The sequence below is a fragment of the Lissotriton helveticus genome, chromosome 8 (genome assembly GCF_964261635.1).
Source record: "Lissotriton helveticus chromosome 8, aLisHel1.1, whole genome shotgun sequence".
Classification (NCBI taxonomy): Eukaryota; Metazoa; Chordata; class Amphibia; order Caudata; family Salamandridae; genus Lissotriton; species Lissotriton helveticus.
Window position 1 is genome coordinate 1438246137 of NC_136069.1, and position 18122 is coordinate 1438264258.

Here is an 18122-nt window from a genome sequence, read left to right on the forward strand (position 1 = left end):
ACAAACTGAAACTGTTAATAAGGTACATAGTCAACGTCCTTCTGTGTTTTTTCCTCCCACCTCTCCAACTGACACCCACTTTTTCACATAGCCTAGTACAGATAAAAGAAGCACCTGGTCACTTGCAGCTTCCCCCAAGGATTCCCTTTGTCACCCATAATGTTTAACTTCTACAGGGAATCCCCTCCAGCATCCACATCCAGTGCCTCCACAGCACATCTACCTTAAATGTACTCGCACCAAAACTGAATGCCTCCTATTTTCCAAAAAAAAGCAATAACTAGTCCAAACCAAACTACAAGACATGAACTTGGAAGGATTTAAAGGCCAAATTCTGTCCCAATCCAATTCCCTTAGATTCACCATTGGCACCAAATTCACCTTCGATGAGCACATGGTCAAGAAAATCAAGACCGCTTGATGATGGTTCCTCTACTAAAGAAACAGACTTGAGAATTGCTGTGCATGCCCTCATAATCAGGCATCTCTTGGAGGTGGCAACACCATTCTCTGCAGCCTCCCAGGTTTCTTACTTGGCTCCCTTAAGGTCATTATGACTTGCCCAGGTGCTCTTAGCCCATAAACCTAATGTGCTGCTTGGGTACCCACTGTGATGCGAGAAGCTTGTCACAATCTCTCTTTGGTTCCCTGATGGTCCATCTGTGGAACATATGGGTTCCATTCTCACTCAAGAGGCCGGCACGCACATTCCTACTTTAAGCTCTGAGAATTACTAATACACCATCACAGCCAGAATACTCTAGCCGACTCAATAGCAAGGTAACCACCAACAAGGAGTTAACAGATTGCATGGCAATCAAAAGGTTTAGTCTTTTCTGATTAAATTTGGAATCAAAAACAAATGTTAGCTATATAGAGAATGAGCTTGGGCACCAGCCACTGTTTTAGGTCCCCCTTGATAGTTTTAAGCATACTGAAAGTGCCAGACGACTCAAGGAGAACAAGATTGATCATGCTTAATCCACCCGTTACTGGGGGATGTTATTCAATATCTTCTTCAGTACAGTTTGGACCCAATTTCAAGATGCAAATATTACTTGAAAATGTTTATACAGTTATGTATCGATCTTATTGTTAAAATGTTAAGGCTACCCTAGACACTCCATAAGAGAACATCCAGTACCCACAGTGCCAACATTATTGACATTTTCAGGTCCAAGATGGATTTTTGAGGCGACAAATGAGAATCCCTCCTTTGGCACACAGTGAACTCCACACCTGTGTAGAGAGGGTTTGCCATTTAAATGAAAGGAAATGAAGTGGTGCTTTAACTAGCAAAGGGGGAGGGAAAAAAAAGGAACTAAGTAGATGGTTTGGTCTCAGTCTCTTTACCCGGTCTGCAGTACACAGCTACTTAGCTACACATTCAGTCATGGTAAAGCTTTATATTGCCAATATCCATGGTGAAGGGGTAAAATATTAGGTACGCCCCTCGCCATCTCTTCAGCTGCCGGGTGAGCTGATTGTAAAAAAAAAAAACTTTGGCTCCTTGAAGTGGTCAATCATATGACCAATTTGTCAGAAGGTTGCTCAATTATAAGTGCATTGGATTTTCCAAATTATATTTAAAATCACATGCACTGGATACAGAATAATGCAATAAACGTACGCATGTGTGGAATATAGAGAAGGGAACATATTTCACATTTGTTTTTGAAGGATTAACTATATGAGAAACCGATCACTAGCCATTTTGAAGAAGCACAAAAGAGAACACATTGATCAATGATGCCAGGCCGTGGGTGTATGCAATGTGTAACGTAGCATAAAAAACACTGTTGTAGTGGTTTAGCAATCTAATCCAGACAAAAGCAAAGTAGCCAATAACTGTTTGGAGCAGTACTACGCAGTAACCTCACCAAGAAATCTTGGAACTGAGGACAGTACGCCTTTTTGTGAGATTGGGAAGCATGAAGACACTGCTTAATGAGATTGAGGTGAAGGAAGGCCAGAATTACTCCAGAGGTGAAGGAACTCTGAGCAAAGTCCTTCAACCACACCTCTAACATTAATTCTATTTGGACTATTTCTTAAACACACGTATAACCACGCCATTGGGCAGGTTATCATTAAAGGTGTACATATATTCTTTGTTGCTCTACGGGGTTCTGCAGTCAGACCTCAAGTCAATTGTAGGAGGAAATGCCCATCTTTGCAACAGATGCCTGAAAGATCGGAAGTGTACTTGAGGGAAAAAACAATCCAGCAGTGGGATGGCTTGGAAACACAGAGTGGTTAAAGAAATCTAGTCCCCTCAATCTCCTGGTTCACATTAACTTCAGCAGGCCCTACTAATGTCTTTGAGGTTGTGCATAACAAAATCCATAGCTATGACGGCAGAGTGAAAGGAGGCCTTTGTTGTCGCAGAATAGAACACAGGGAAATCTTGAAACCAAGATAACATTAGGCCTTAAAAACAAGAAATATTAAGTAAAACCAAGATATGCTGGAACATCCAGGCCTCTTGAAATGCATGGTTTTAAAATGTAAGCACTCAAAAAGCACTGGCTGTCAGAAATGGAGGACACTCGGTGGCAATGGGCCCTGAATCCAGTCACTACCCTCTTTACAGGGAAGTGACAAAGGCCTCTGAATGTGTCACCGACACCACCACAACTGTGTAGAGGAGTGGATAGAGACTAAACCTGAAATGTGCTATACTAATTAAGATATAGTTTGCTGATTTGCTGTCCTCCTACAACTGTTATAAGTAGCTTATTTTCTAACCCCAGGCACCCTCACACAACAGCATACCAGACAAGTGTTCGCTAATTACCACAGAACAAAGCTGGCCTTTAAAATGAAATTCAGAACAGTATCTTGAAAGATGGAAACTCTACTGCTTCTAAACATCAAAAGCACAAAAGCCTGCTCGTCAAGCGTATTCTTGCTCACCTGGGACATCCTCTCGCGGTGCTTCCCTTCCAGCCGCTCCTTGGCGCGCATAAAGTGTGCATGCTCGTTTTCATCGCCAGGGGTTTCCAGGTACTTGTCAACAGCATCGGGAGTGCTGGCAGCTGTGGTAGGAACTGAAAGAACAAAAAACGTTTCATGGTTTAGAAGAAGAAAAAAAATCTGCATAGTTGTTTTGAAGACTTTTTATTCGCAGAACAACACCGGTGTGCAACACATCATGTCAGACCATACACCGGTGTGCCGGGCCTGCTGCAGAGTTTGTACTCGCAGAAGAGCTTTAATTTGTTTTTTAAAATACACTCCAGACAAAAACTTTCCCAGATAAGCCAGAAATCGTGCAATAGTTATAAACACCCACAGGCACGATTTAGCCAACGAATACCACAAACCAACCGAGTTAGTCTGAATCCAGACAACAAAGGGCGCCATTTAATTCTTGGTACCACAAAGAAATGACTGTTCCCACATGCGGTCACATCATTCAGAGGATGACGAGCCTCACACGTCCACATTGCCTCTTTGTTTAAGAATGTGACGGATACCATTCTTAAGTGTATGAAAACGTAAACAATGTATAGTGCACGTTGGATAGATTACAAAATGAGTTTTCTGCCTAAAATGAGTTCATTCAGCTAAAAAATGAATGTTTATATGAAGGAAAGCTATCCCTTTTGTGCAGCAGGATATTTAAATTAGACATCAATGGAAACAAGTTGTTTGGATTGTATTTCACCTATTTATTTTTTACAGTTTAAAATAATCAGAGGATAGACACTGGGCCAATCGCTGAATAGGCGCGCTGAACTCTGCACACTCATCAGCGGGCAGATTTGCAGCAGGCAACGGGTGGACGCGCTAGACGGAATGTCGATCACTGGATTGTATATGTCTTTACTATTTTGTCAGATAATGAATCCATTACAAAATTGCCAATATGCACTCCATGTTCGTTGTTAAAGGAAAATTCAATAAGATATAGCTAAAAAAAAGTATTCAAATTGTAACGTTGGACAGTTTATTGCATATGTCTTTTAAAGCACCCCTACTTGGATAATATTTATTATATATATGGTGCCCATAGGAACCTCTCTCATGCCAAATGCACCAAAGAGCTACAGAAAACTGTTTAAAATAAACAAACGTTCGAGTATCCTTCGTATAACCAACGCCCACTTGGATATCTTCAAATATGAAATCTGTGAATATGTCAGAGCCCAACGAGCACTGAAGAGACGGCCATATAACAGCTCAACCACAAAAGAGCAGCAACATTAGGGCTGTGTGTTCTCAACTCATCTACTTTATTAGGTAACGTTGTTCCCAATAGATACAGTCTACTTCAACCACTTAGGCCATCTGTTTTTTCATTTCTTCTAATGTTCGTGGTGTGGTGCGCTCTGCCTAATCAGCTCAAATGTTACCGTATAAGATATATGCTCCTATTGGGAACTGTGCAAAGAGTAATTTCTGTATGGAATTCTGTTCCGCACAATAAAAGGTCCGTATTTCTTCACCCAGATTTACTGCATGCAGGAACAACAAACCCAATTCTAAAAGCCAGAACATCCAGCAGGTAAAATCACTGTGGGAAAAGGTTGCTTATTAGTTTGAACCTCTTTCATAACCCCTGACCGACCCTGTAAAGTAATAATGTAATGCTCCTCACCTCCCCCACCAGCCAACATTCTCCACTCTGCACAGAGCAGGTGGTAAATGTGTGCATTAAACTCCACAGAAAAGCAATAGCATGCAGAATACTATTTGGTAAATTCGGGTCGCTACAGTAATTTTGCATGTTATGTGGGTTAACTAGTATTTGCATGGTACTGGTGGGTTGTCACTCTACTGGTAATCACTGGTCGGACTTTGCACCCCGCCAGTATAGCACAACTTCTAACCGGGTCATGGTGGGCTACCGAAACCCCCTAGGAATAGATCAACAGGGATGAACGGCCCGTTACCAGATCCCACCACATCTACAAGTTCACAGCAGGGGTACTACACCATATTCCAACTTCTACAAAAGACAAAGGATATCTTTAACAAAAGATAGTGCATGTTTCCATCAGAATTGAAGAAAGGAAGGCAGTGATACTGTACTGCATTGCCATTTGTACAGATAGCACTTTCCTAACCCTGAGAGATCCAAAGCACAGAAATAGCAGATATGTTGCTTTGGTTTATTTTCCTAAAGCTTTGAACCCATTCATAACATTAGGGACAATTTAAACAAACACTGAACAAAAACAATGCTTTCTGTGATTCAGGATTTCTCAAGGATTCAATTAATGCTCCAACCCTTCAAAGCCTCCAGAGCCTTCTAGACCTCTTAGCTGCCTTCAACACCGTCTGCCACCGCACACTACGCGCACGCCTCCATGCCGCAGGGATACGAGATAAGGCTCTGGAATGGGCCACCTCTTTCCTCTCTGGCAGAACCCAGACGTCCGCCTCCCCCCATTCTGGTCCAAAGACTCAGATCATCTGCGGCGTACCCCAGGGATCCTCCCTCAGCCCAACACTGTTCAACATTTACATGGCGCTGCTCGCACACGTCGCCCGACCTCAACATAATACCCTAAGCCGACAACACTCAACTGATCCTCTCCCTCACCAAGGACCCCATCACCGCCAAAGCCAACCTCCACGAAGGAATGAAGGCCGTCGCCAACTGGATGAAGAACTCGGACATGACAGAGGTCCTTATCCTCTGCTCCAACCCTTCAGCCTGGGACGACTACTGGTGGCCGGCGGCACTGGGAACAGCCCAGACACCCACCGACCATGCAAGCAACCTGGGAATCATCCTCGACTCAATGCTCTCAATGATCAAGCAGGTCAACGCCGTCTCCTCCTCCTGCTTCGACACCCTCCGCATGCTCCACAAGATCTACAGATGGATCCTGACAGATACAAGAAAGACAGTCACCCAGGCCCTCGTTAGCAGCAGACTAGACTACGGAAACGCCCTCTATGCGGGAGCCCCGAACAACCTCATCAAACGACTATACCGCATCCAAAACGCCTCGGCATGACTGATCCTCAACATACCACGCCACGACCACATCACCCCCCCCCCCACCTGAGGGACCTGCATTGGCTCCCCGTCAGCAAAAAGAACAACCACCGGCGGGAGATCCTTTTTCCACCTCGCCGCCAAGACATGGAACACCCTTCCACTGAGCCTACGACAGACCCAAGACGTGCTGACCTTCAGGAGGATGCTCAAGACCTGGCTGTTCGATCAGTAGCGGCACCCCCACCAGCGTCTGGAGACCCTCGCAGGTGCGTAGTGCGCTTTACAAATAACCTAGTTCTAGGACACCCCCGCGCCGCACGGCCACCAGCTGCTGCGTGTGCCTACCCTGCCTGACTGCCTCGCCGCGTGACCACGCCCCCTGCCTTCGAGCGGCGTGGTCCGTGCTCGCCTGTCCGGCCCCTGTTGTCTTTGCTGTTTTGTATTGTTTTTTGTCGTTCTGTATTGCCTGTTTTTTTCTAGTTTATTGTATTTTCCTTTCTGCATTGCCTAGCTGCCCTTCGTCCTCCCTCCCCGCTTCCCGCCACCGCCGCTAACCCCGCCCCTTTTTGCCTTCTGTACCCTCCCCGCTCCCGCCTCCCAGCTGCTCCGCCCCCCCGCGCACTTGGCCATATATGGCGACCGTGCGACGCAGGTGAGTGTGACCTAGTTCTAGGACACCCCCACGCCGCACGGCCACCAGCTGCTGCGTGTGCCTACCCTGCCTGACTGCCTCGCTGCGTGACCACGCCCCCTGCCTTCGAGCGGCGTGGTCCGTGCTCGCCTGTCCGGCCCCTGTTGTCTTTGCTGTTTTGTATTGTTTTTTGTCGTTCTGTATTGCCTGTTTTTTTCTAGTTTATTGTATTTTCCTTTCTGCATTGCCTAGCTGCCCTTCGTCCTCCCTCCCCGCTTCCCGCCACCGCCGCTAACCCCGCCCCTTTTTGCCTTCTGTACCCTCCCCGCTCCCGCCTCCCAGCTGCTCCGCCCCCGCGCACTTCGCCATATATGGCGACCGTGCGAACGCGCAGCGTTGACGAGCAGCGGGCGCGCCGATTGTGCGCCGAAGGCGCGCCAAAGGTAAGCCCGTCTGCGCCCGTCCGCGTCTGGACCGCGCCCAGTGCCAGGACCCCTGGCCCCCACCGACGGAAGCCGACCCGACGAACCTACAACGCCGCCGAACTCATCGCACTCCACACCGGCGGCATCCCGGGATGTCACCGAGCCACCCCGAAGCACACCCACGGACCATTCAGCTGCCACGCCTGCAAGTTCACCTGCATCCGGACCTACCCTGCACCAGCACCCGCCAAGTCGAACACCAGCAGCAACCACCTCAAGTGCATCCTGCTCAACACCCGCTCCGTCCACAGACACGCCATCGAACTCTGGAACCTCCTCGACACCACAGCCCCTGACATCGCCTTCCTCACGGAGACCTGGATGAACGCCTCCTCAGCGCCCGACATCGCCATCGCCATCCCAGAGGGCTACAAGATCAAACGGAGGGACCGCACCGCCAACCAGATGGGAGGAGGCATCGCCATCATCCACAGAGACACCATCCGCATCACGACCAACACCGACGACACCCTAACCACTGCCGAACACCTGCACTTCCAGATCCACACCGACCCGAAGACCACCCTCAGAGGCACCCTGATCTACCGACCCCCGGGACCACGCACACGATTCAGCGAGGACATCGCCGACTTCATCAGCCCGCATGCCCTCCCCTCCGCCGACTACATCCTCCTGGGGGACCTCAACTTCCACCTGGAGAACAACAGCGACCGCAACACCATCACCCTGCTCGACAACCTCGCCAACCTCGGACTCAATCAACTGGTGTCCACCCCCACCCACCTCGCCGGACACACACTCGACGCCGTCTTCTCAACCAGCAAAGACATCGCCTTCAGCCACGCAACAGGACTCCACTGGACGGACCACAGCTGCGTCCACTTCACCTTCAAAAGAACGACGATCCACCACCACCAGCAACAGGTTGCCCGAAGAAGCTGGAACAAGATCACAGCCGACCAGCTCACCGCCTCCCTGAGCCAGCACCCTCCTGCCGGCTCAGCGAACCCCAGCCAGGCCGCCGACAACCTCACAAAGTGGATCAACAACTGCGCGGACGAACTCGCCCCTCTGAGGACCCCGCCCAGCAGACCCGGCAGCAGAAAAACCCCATGGTTCACCGACGAACTCAAGAGCTCCAAGAAGAACTGCTGAGCCCTCGAGAAAGCATGGAGAAGGGAACCAACAATGGACAACATGACCACCCTCAAGCTCGCCACCCGGAAACACCACCAACTGATCCGCGCCACCAAGAAAAATACATACAAGGACCGGCTGGACAACAACGCACACAACTGCAAGGAACTCTTCAACATCGTGAAAGAGCTCTCCAACCCCAACGCCGGAAACAACGACATCATCCCGTCGCAAGACCTCTGCAACTCCCTCGCGTCCTACTTCCACAACAAGATCGCGGACATACACAACAGCTTCAGCATCCAACCAATGCACGCCACAACCGCAGCAACGCCACCCACCACCACCCTCCGCGCCTGGACTCCGATCAGCACCGAAGACACCATCCGCACAATGAACTCCGTCCACTCCGGATCTCCGACCGACCCCTGCCCCCACCACGTCTTCAACAAGGCCGACGCTGTCATCGCACCCCACCTGCGGGACATTATCAACACCTCCTTCGACACCGCCACCTTCCCAGAGAGCTGGAAGCACGCAGAACTCAGCGCTCTACTCAAGAAACCTACAGCGGACCCCACCGAACTCAAGAATTACCGTCCCATCTAGCTCCTCCCGTTCCCAGCCAAAGTCATCGAAAAGACCGTCAACAAACAGCTGGCCGCCTTCCTCGAGACGAATGGATCCCTCGACCCCTCACAGTCTGGCTTCCGAGCCAACCACAGCACCGAGACCGCCCTCATCGCTGCCACCGATGACATCCGAACCCTGATGGACAACGGAGAAACAGCGGCCCTCATCCTCCTGGACCTCTCCGCGGCATTCGACACTGTCTGCCACCGCACCCTAGTGCAGCGCCTCGGCAACATCGGAATCCAGGAGAAGGCACTGGAATGGATCACCTCCTTCCTCGACGGAAGAACACAGAGAGTCCGCCTACCACCGTACAAGTCAGAGGCCACCGAAGTCATCTGCGGCGTCCCTCAAGGATCCTCGTTGAGTCCCACCCTCTTCAACGTCTACATGAGCCCCCTCACGGCCATCGCACGCCAACACAACCTCAACATAATCTTCTACGCCGACGACACCCAGCTGACACTCTCCCTGACCAACGACCCCGCCGCCGCCAGAGCCAACCTGCACGAAGGGATGAGAGATGTAGCCGAGTGGATGACGACCAGCCGCCTGAAACTGAACTCAGACAAGACGGAGGTCCTCATCCTGGGCTCCTCGCCCTCCGCCTGGGACGACTCCTGGTGGCCCCCCGCCCTGGGCACCGCACCCAAACCAACGGACCACGCACGCAACCTGGGCTTCATCCTGGACTCCTCCCTCTCCATGACCAGACAAGTCAACGCCGTCTCCTCGTAATGCTTCAACATCCTACGCATGCTACGGAAGATCTTCTGGTGGACCCCCACCGAGACCAGGAAGACTGTCACCCAGGCCCTCGTCACCAGCCGTCTGGACTACGGCAACGCCCTCTACGCCGGAACCACCGCCAAGCTCCAGAAGAGACTCCAGCGGATCCAGAACGCCTCAGCCAGACTCATCCTCGACATCCCACGAAACAGCCACATCTCCGGACATCTGAGAGACCTGCACTGGCTCCCCGTCAACAAAAGAATCACCTTCCGTCTCCTCACCCACGCACACAAAGCCCTACACGACCAAGGCCCGAGCTACCTCAACAACCGAATCAACTTCTACGCTCCCAAGCGCCACCTCAGATCAACCAGCCACGCCCTCGCCGCCGTCCCCCGCATCCGAAGAGCGACAACAGGAGGAAGGTCCTTCTCCTACCTGGCCGCCAAGACCTGGAACTCCCTCCCGACCGACCTGCGCCTGACCCAAGACCACCTCTCCTTCAGGAAGAAGCTCAAGACCTGGCTGTTCGAGCAGTAACGGCACCCCCCCCTCCTAGCGCCTTGAGACCCCACGGGTGAGTAGCGCGCTCTATAAATGTCTTGATTGATTGATTGATTGATTACAAATGGCTGATTGATTGATTGATCCAGGTAATTGCTACCCTAAGGAAAGTGTGCTGAGGGCGCCGTTGTACTGTGAAGTTCGTAAGGGTTTTTTCTTTCACAGAGACGGTTTTATGGTTCATTAATGCACTCTTGGGCTTTGTACCTGCCTGAATCTCTGACTTTGCTCCTCCCAAAGGTAGCTCCCTTCATTTCTGTGCACTTTCGCAATCATGCATTCTATGTGATTCAAGGTGTGTATATAGACAGAACACTCCATAGATGGCAGGCACTGGCTTGTGCAACCACATCTACCCTTCAAACCTAGGCCAGACTACACACACACTCTGTCAGTCAATTAGAAACTAATGCTTATGCAACCCATCCCTCACTTACTTTCTCTTTAAATTCCTGCTACAAATCTTAAGAGCATAACTCTGGACTAAAGCTTCACATAAACATATCCCCATATAGCCCGACCAACAAATGCTCGGTGTTCCATCTATGGCACTTCACAGGGTAGCGAGCTATCCCTCCGTGAATGTGCTTTGGTGTCTTATTAGAAGTATGAAGCACAATATAATACACCTACAATATAATAGGTTTGAACTTTACAGCACTGCAAGGCTATAATAATGGCAACGCAACACCAGTCTAATCACTATTAACATCCCTGCGTTCCAAAAAAATATACAGCCTTTACCTAGACCCTTATTCAAAGTTGTGTTTTAAATTTCGAAATCTGTATTTGTGCTTCTAGCAAGATGATTTTCATACAGATTCATATCTTAAAATATATTAATCTCAGTTTGGGGACACCAAGCCCACCTAGTCTGCCATTTTCTCTACATTTTCCCTGGCAATAAAATGATGAATTAAAAACAGAAAGGGGTTGTGGGTGTTTGGGGAGAACGATGGGATCCATCAATTCTGTCATATTCCTGCATTCACTAGTTCTGTTTTTGTTCTTACACTATAATATATGGGATAAAGTAACCCCTTCCGTACATTATAAGCATTCTGTAAGTCACCACAGAGTTTTGTTACCATATAGACAAAGTCACAGGCAGAGTTCGTTTATATGGTCACTATTTTGAGATCCTCATCTGTCTGGCTGGGATTTCTGAGAAATAAGGGTACCGCCATAGCTGCCCCTTCTCAGCACTGCAAGCTCGCTGGCAAGCACCATTTTTAAAGCTACTACTTGGCAAAAAATGCATTCTCAAAGAGGGAGTTTCTTTTCTCAATTCAAAACACAGATGGGGAGGGAGGGAGGAACGGACGTTTGTTCGGCATTTAAGGACTACATTTTCCTTGCCTGCATCTACCATGCCATGGCTCAGTTATTAATGCCTGTTTTTCTGGTACTTCCTCTACTCAGAATCCATTTTGTCTCGGCCGGGGCAAATTAGAGGATCACTATGTTTAGGAAGTCTCTCAAAGTCCACCTAGTTTATTATGTTCATTGATGTTGTTAAGAGAGACCAGGTGCTTTAGGGCATTTGCTGCACGTTATAAGTAACAATTCAACTCCTCAAATCTTGTATATATAGGTTTTCAATATATTTAGTGGATGCTCTTAGGCCACAAACACATGGCTGGTGGCAGTGCTCAATTTGAGTCGGTGGTGTTCAGGGCTCAGCACCTGCACTTATGACAGTCTGCCACACGGTGGGCTATTTATGTCATTTAGAGTGAGCACAACAGTAGTTGTTTACTATTTCAATATACTTTAAAAATTACTAATACTGGACACCCATGCTAATCTTATAGTTTGGGGAGCAGGAATTGTTTGAAATGGCACCCTTGTAGAAGTCATGGTTAGTACCTGGTTTGGCACCGTCATTGTTAGCACTAGCAGGGGCAATGGGTGGTGTGGGTTTCAGTGGCCTCCTGATGATGGCCCTGGCCTTTTCTTTTTCTTTCAAATTAGGCACTGGCTGATGGAAATTTTAGGCGTGAGTCCAGTGCTAATCAATTAGACAGGTGTAGGGAGTCAGCGTGTTGCAAATACAGCGGGCGCAGCATGCCACGCAGTGAGGGCGGCCATTTAGACGATGAACATGGTGGGGCTCAGGGAGGAACCCTGGGGTACTCCGCAGCTGATCTCTGTAGGTTCTGAGCGGAACGGGGGTAGTATGGCTAGCCGAGTCCAGCCAGTAAGGAAGGAGTGGATCCAGTCTAGAGCCTTGTTGTGGATGCCGGCATTGTGGAGTCTCATGATTAGGGTGTGGTGGGAGACTGTGTTGAAGGCATCTGAGAGGTCCAGTAGGATGAAGGCTGCAGTCTCACCCCAGTCAAGGAGGGAGCGGATATCGTCGGTGGAGGTGAGGCGTGCTGTGGTTGCTTTGAAAACCGGATTGGGAGGTGTCCAGGAAGTGGTTCACTTCTACGAACGAAGAGTTGGGTGTTGATGGCTTTCTCGTTGACATTGGCTAGGAAGGGGAGGAGGGAGATTGGTCTGAAGTTCCTTAAGTCTGTCGGGTCTGAGAACAGCTTCATCAGCAGGGGGTTGATTTTGCGTGTTTCAAGCCATCGGGGAAGGTGCCAGTTTCTTTTTCTTTTTAAATCTTTTTATTACCTTTGCTCCAAAAACCATAGTGTACATAAATCCCTAATGTTTGTACATGGTAGAGTTTTAACATCACAGTAATGATATGTGAGAGAGAGAAGACTGCAAACCACCAGTGGCGTCAGATGCAAAAGAAGGTGTCAGTTTCGATGGAGCAGTTTATAGTTTGGTGAAGCTTGGAGGGAGATGGTGGCTGCTGCTTTGTGGAAGATGTGGCACGGGCAAGGATCTGCGTGGATGCTCTTCATGGTCTTGAGTGTGACCTTGGTTATAAACGGGATCCAGCAGAGCACAGTATGTTGGGGTGTGGTGTTTTTGCGTAGTGGCAGGGTCTAGGGTGTTAAAGCGGTTGTAGATCTGTAGATCTGTCTGATCTTGTAGTGGAGGAAGGTGCCAAGTTTGCTTCAGAGGTCTTGGGAGGGAGAGATGACAGTGGTCTCGCTGTTGGGCTTGGCAAACTCCTTGATGATGGTGAAGAGTTCTTTGCCATTTTGTGTGTTGGCGCTGATTCGGTTTGGAGGGCCGTTTTCTTTGTGATTTTGAGGAGGTGGTGGTGTGCGTGGTCGGCGGCCTTGAAGGTAGCATGGGTTTCCAGGGTTTTGTTGTTCCTCCATCTCTTCTCAAGTTGTCTGCAGGTGCGTCTGGACTTGTGGAGGACATGAGTTGAGACTGGCTGTGACCTTTGAAAGGGCAATATTTACATAGTTGAGGTGCATTGTCAGATGGATTTTTTGTCCTGAGGAGTCCCACTGAATATAAGTCATGGGTCGAGAAGTGGGTATCATTTAATATGAAATAGTTTTGACTGAACTTTTTTAATTGTGGATGCCCACGTTTTATATATGCATCATATTTCACCATTTCGCTTATGAGCACTACGCCATCTGCACTTTGAGTCACGCTCTAGCATCTTGTTGAAATAATAATACTTTTGAAATTTTTGTAGAAGACCAAAAAATATTTAACCACTGGGTCAGATATGAATGAGTCCCACAGAACCACTTGTACTGTGTTTTGGTGCAGCGCAGAGGCAGAACAATGCAATTAAAGTCTGGAACAGAATAAAAAACGGCCAAGGCAATTTAATGTCCCAGTTAATGCGGAAAGAAACTAAAGGAAATAGCAAATCAACTGCCTGGAAATATCTGGATGAGGCTTCGGAAGAATTTGAGGTTAGGGCGATTTGGGACTCCGCCATATCTCAGGAATCATTTAAGAAAGTTATTAACAAAATAACAGATCACTTATCGTTGATAAGTGACAAAGTCACCTTCGCCAAAAGAAAACATGCATAGCCCATCATAAATGGCTTTTTGAAAAAAAGATGGTGCAGCAGTACCCGGACACGGCATGGTCGCTGAAAAACAAACACATTTTTATTAAAGCACGATTTGGCGTACTGCTGGGTCTATCCCATGCATCACCTTGGAAAAAACTTGAAAAGGACACACTATGTAGGCTGTGTAAATCTGGAGATGAAAACATTATCCATCTATTGTGTCTGTCCTGAATTGAAAAAGGAAAGAGTAACTATACTAAAGAGACTATGTAACGAAAGAGGGATAAGGACATGCAGACAGGCATTGATTCGATGTCTTTCTTCAGATGGTATACTCATGAATTCTGCTTTGATAACATTTTTAACCAAAGTATGGAAAAAATTAGAAGAGCAAGAAATAGGAAACTAATAATGATTATATTTTCTTTTAAAGACTTAATGTATGAATTTTAAGGATTTGGTGCTATTGAAACTGTATATAATGGATTACTGTATGAATTTGTTTTATTGTAAGATTTTAATTAATCAAACAATAAAGATATCTATCTTTCCCTATAGCGCGATGAATCGCATTCAACTGTCTTTGCCTCATCAACAAATGCTTTAAGACAACCTGAAAACTCACTTATGCTGAAATCACTACCTATGCTCCCTATAGAGGGAAGAATCGAACGGTCTTTGCCTCATCAACAAATGCATTAAGACAACCTGAAAATACCTTGTCTACAAAATACAACACTACACACAAAGACCTTGCCTATGCCATATGAAAACTCTATAGAATTACAAATGAGAGGTGGGTAGAAGGCAGCATTGCATAGTCATTAATGAAGACAACTGTGGCTTATACGCATAGTTAAAATTGCAATGAAAAATGTCTTCCAAAAATTAAATTCTTGATGCTAAAATAAAAGTAAAAAAATAAATAAATAAACTATCACTCAAGTGATTGCTCAGTCATCAACCAAAAGAGCATGCATTTTAAGTATTATGAGGGACTGAAAAACCTAGAATGTAAAACGTGCACACTTGGGTCATTAACATCTGAAATACATTTTTGGATGATGGGGAATAATACTTTTCATCGACTCCCCTTTAAACCACAAAACTATCTTTAAGTGTAATCCAAAACTGTATCCAGTGTGTCCTCATGCATTAATGGTTATACATACACACTCTAATTTTCGTTTAAACAACATATGTAACAAAAAGTTAATTATTATGAATATTTTATATTACAGACTTATTTTTATTCAGAGTCTGTGTAGGAACACATTTGACAAAAGCAATGCGAAGCGTTTACTAATCGGTTCAAGTCATTATCGGGAAAAGAACAAGTAATTATTAATCCCTGACCTTTTTCATGCAGATTAGCATGTGCAGTACATTGCAGCTTCCAAACAATTTGTTAAGCACGCGAAAGAGTGGTGGTACAATGCTTTAAAGAAGCTGCATGCATAATTTTATTTTAACATAATATCTTTCGATGCTCAGTCAAACATCCTTGACCGAACCATTCTAAAGCAGCAAATTTGATTTTCAAAAGCTTAATGAGCACTTCACTCCGAGATCAAGGTCTGCGGTTCATTCTCACAACAAGAGATTAGGCAGCATATCAACCATAATATACTGGTATTTATGGAGAGCGAATACCGACAGCAGAGGGCACTGGGGGATAGAGACTAATCCCTATGCAACGTATATCAGTAGAAATACAACATCTTCAAGATGCCCTAAAAAATGTAATACATTCTGGATATCATCTAAAAAGAAATCTGTATTGAACCATAAAGCATTTTACATTCGAAATTGTTACAGAAGTAATATAAAAGGACCTCAAAGCAGAATGGCCCAGTTGCCCATTGGAGGCTAAATATATACCTATAATTCACAACCTCATCTTCAATAGTTATCCTTTGATGGCTAAGAACTGGGTTGGTGGCTTCCATTTTATAAGGACTAGAAGGTGAAGCAGTGGGAATTAAAGGATGTCCTGAGCTTACACAATCTGGCAATAGGAATGACACTTTGAATTCCCCCCATGAATGGAATTCCAAATATTAGAGTTTTTCAGGAAGTAAAATGCCAAGCCTTGGAGGGAACTGTGGTGAACTTTCATTTTTTATTTTCAGTATTTTTTTTTTCTAATGCCAACTGTTTCACCTGACAGTTTCTGGAATTACACAACCTGCACACAAAATGTATGTAATGAACGTGTAAAGCTATGTTGGAGCTCCAGAGGAGTAAAGCACTTGGACCATCGCTAAAACTTGTGAATTATAAAATAAATGTAAAATCATTATCAAGTCGGTATTGTTTCTAGTTTTCGGGTGTGGTGAACAAGTTACTTACCTTCGGTAACGATTTATCTGGTAGAGACATAGTCTAGCCGCAGATTCCTTAACTTAGAATATCCCCGGGCGTCATACTGGATCTGGAAAATTTTGCGCAGCAGCACCTCTGCGCGCCGGGGGGGCGGCCCGTACGGCTCCACCCTGACATCGTCCATGGACGTGGCATCAACGGAGCCATATATGCCCTGCCCCGGCGCGCCGACATCAGTTTTCGTCAGAAGACTTTCCGGTGTCAGAACGCAAAACCACCACCAAAAACTGTGAAAATATGGGAACAGTGTGCAGAAAAAGAAAAAACAACGTATGGTGAAAAACATCACCATAGAAAGACAGTGCCAGGCACCGCATATTGAAAACTGAGGAAGGGTAAAGAGCAGAGCACCACTCTGGGAGGGACCCCCGCAATTGTTAACTCCAAAACCTTCCCCGGAGACTGAAGAAGATGCAGAGCATAGGTAGGATTCGAACCCTTGGGCTGTTTGAGCATGTGCCACCAGAGGCACAAGACTTACCATTGAGCCATAGCTCCTTGGTGAACCAAAACAGCAACCGTCAGAAAGGCTGCAAGCACAATATATGACAGTGAAGGACAACCAGTCCATAAACCACGGAGTAAGGACAAACTACCATAAGGGGTCCCCTAAAAGGAGACGTCAGCAGTGCTCAATTTGAGCAGGTGCTTTCAGGTGCTCAGCACCAGCATTTCTTTCACAGGGCCGGGGCTACGATTTCTAGTCCTGCAGGAGATGGTCTCAATATTAATTACCCAATTTAAAATAAAAAGAACCACATACCTTGCATGGTGATGGGCTGGTATGTTTAATAGGGAGGCATACATCTGTTCAGGCAGGCATGATTGTGTATCATCACTTTAGTGAGGATGCGGTCACGCCGGTCATGAATCCAAGAAGTCATCACTAACGAATGGCTTGCATTCTATTCCCCGAGTCTGCTGCACCGTGCCATTGCCTGGGCCTAAGCCTCACATTGGATAATTGTAGTGGGGGCCTGCAGCCCTGCATTGTTACTATCCTCAACATGCTTGATGTGGCTGTGGTCCACTGCAACTTTTGTGCGCTATGGAGTCACCTGCAGTTTCCGTGCTCTGCCTCCAAGCATGCTAATTGATGAGTGTGCTTGAGCCCAGTAGGTGCACCAGCCATACTCACGTCTCACAGGCATTACAGCATTAAGGTTGGGGACAGTGCTTTTGCTGTAGCAGGCAGGGTCACAGAAAGCTGAGCAGTGGATGCCTATGCAGTCGTCATAACTGGACCAAACTAATTACAGGCAGCACTAGCAGTGACATGACCTGCTGTGCTCAAGCAGCCTCCTGACCTGCAACAAACCCATTAGACCGCACTGATTAATAGTTTTAAAAAAAGCATTTTCATTTGGTGTACATTTGGTTTTCACACTCATCTGTCGGTGTAGGTAAAGAAGTAAAACGCATGTCTTATGGGACAGACAGCACAGCATGGTTACAGGATAGAGCCTGAGGCAGTGCGGGTGTTGAAAGTTGGGCACACCAGAGGTAGAAGTGAGCTGTAGCCTCCTCTGCAGCATTTTTAGCCCCGGCACTTAATTTTTTTTACAAATTAAGCACTGGACGTCAGATCCGAATAAGGGACCTACCGAATGCAAGATTGTCAGAAACTGCAACCACTAGAGTGCAGGGGAGGCAAGAGACCTCAAGCGGTTGAAGAAGATAGAAGGGAAGGATGGGGGGGAGGGGGTGTAGAAGAATTAGACTCACATCGGACAACCCAGGGTAAGG

At 47.0% G+C, this 18122-nt stretch overlaps 1 protein-coding gene across 4 annotated transcripts in view; it reads right to left on the minus strand.

The window, feature by feature from the left end:
- The window catches only part of APP (amyloid beta precursor protein), a 493123-nt gene that overhangs the window by 127457 nt on the left and 347544 nt on the right, over positions 1 to 18122 (minus strand). For all 4 annotated transcript variants that reach the window (XM_078658371.1, XM_078658373.1, XM_078658374.1 and 1 more), the window contains one exon: positions 2917 to 3050. In XM_078658371.1, the coding sequence (XP_078514497.1) occupies positions 2917 to 3050 (134 nt within the window). The remainder of the gene's footprint in view (positions 1 to 2916; positions 3051 to 18122) is intronic.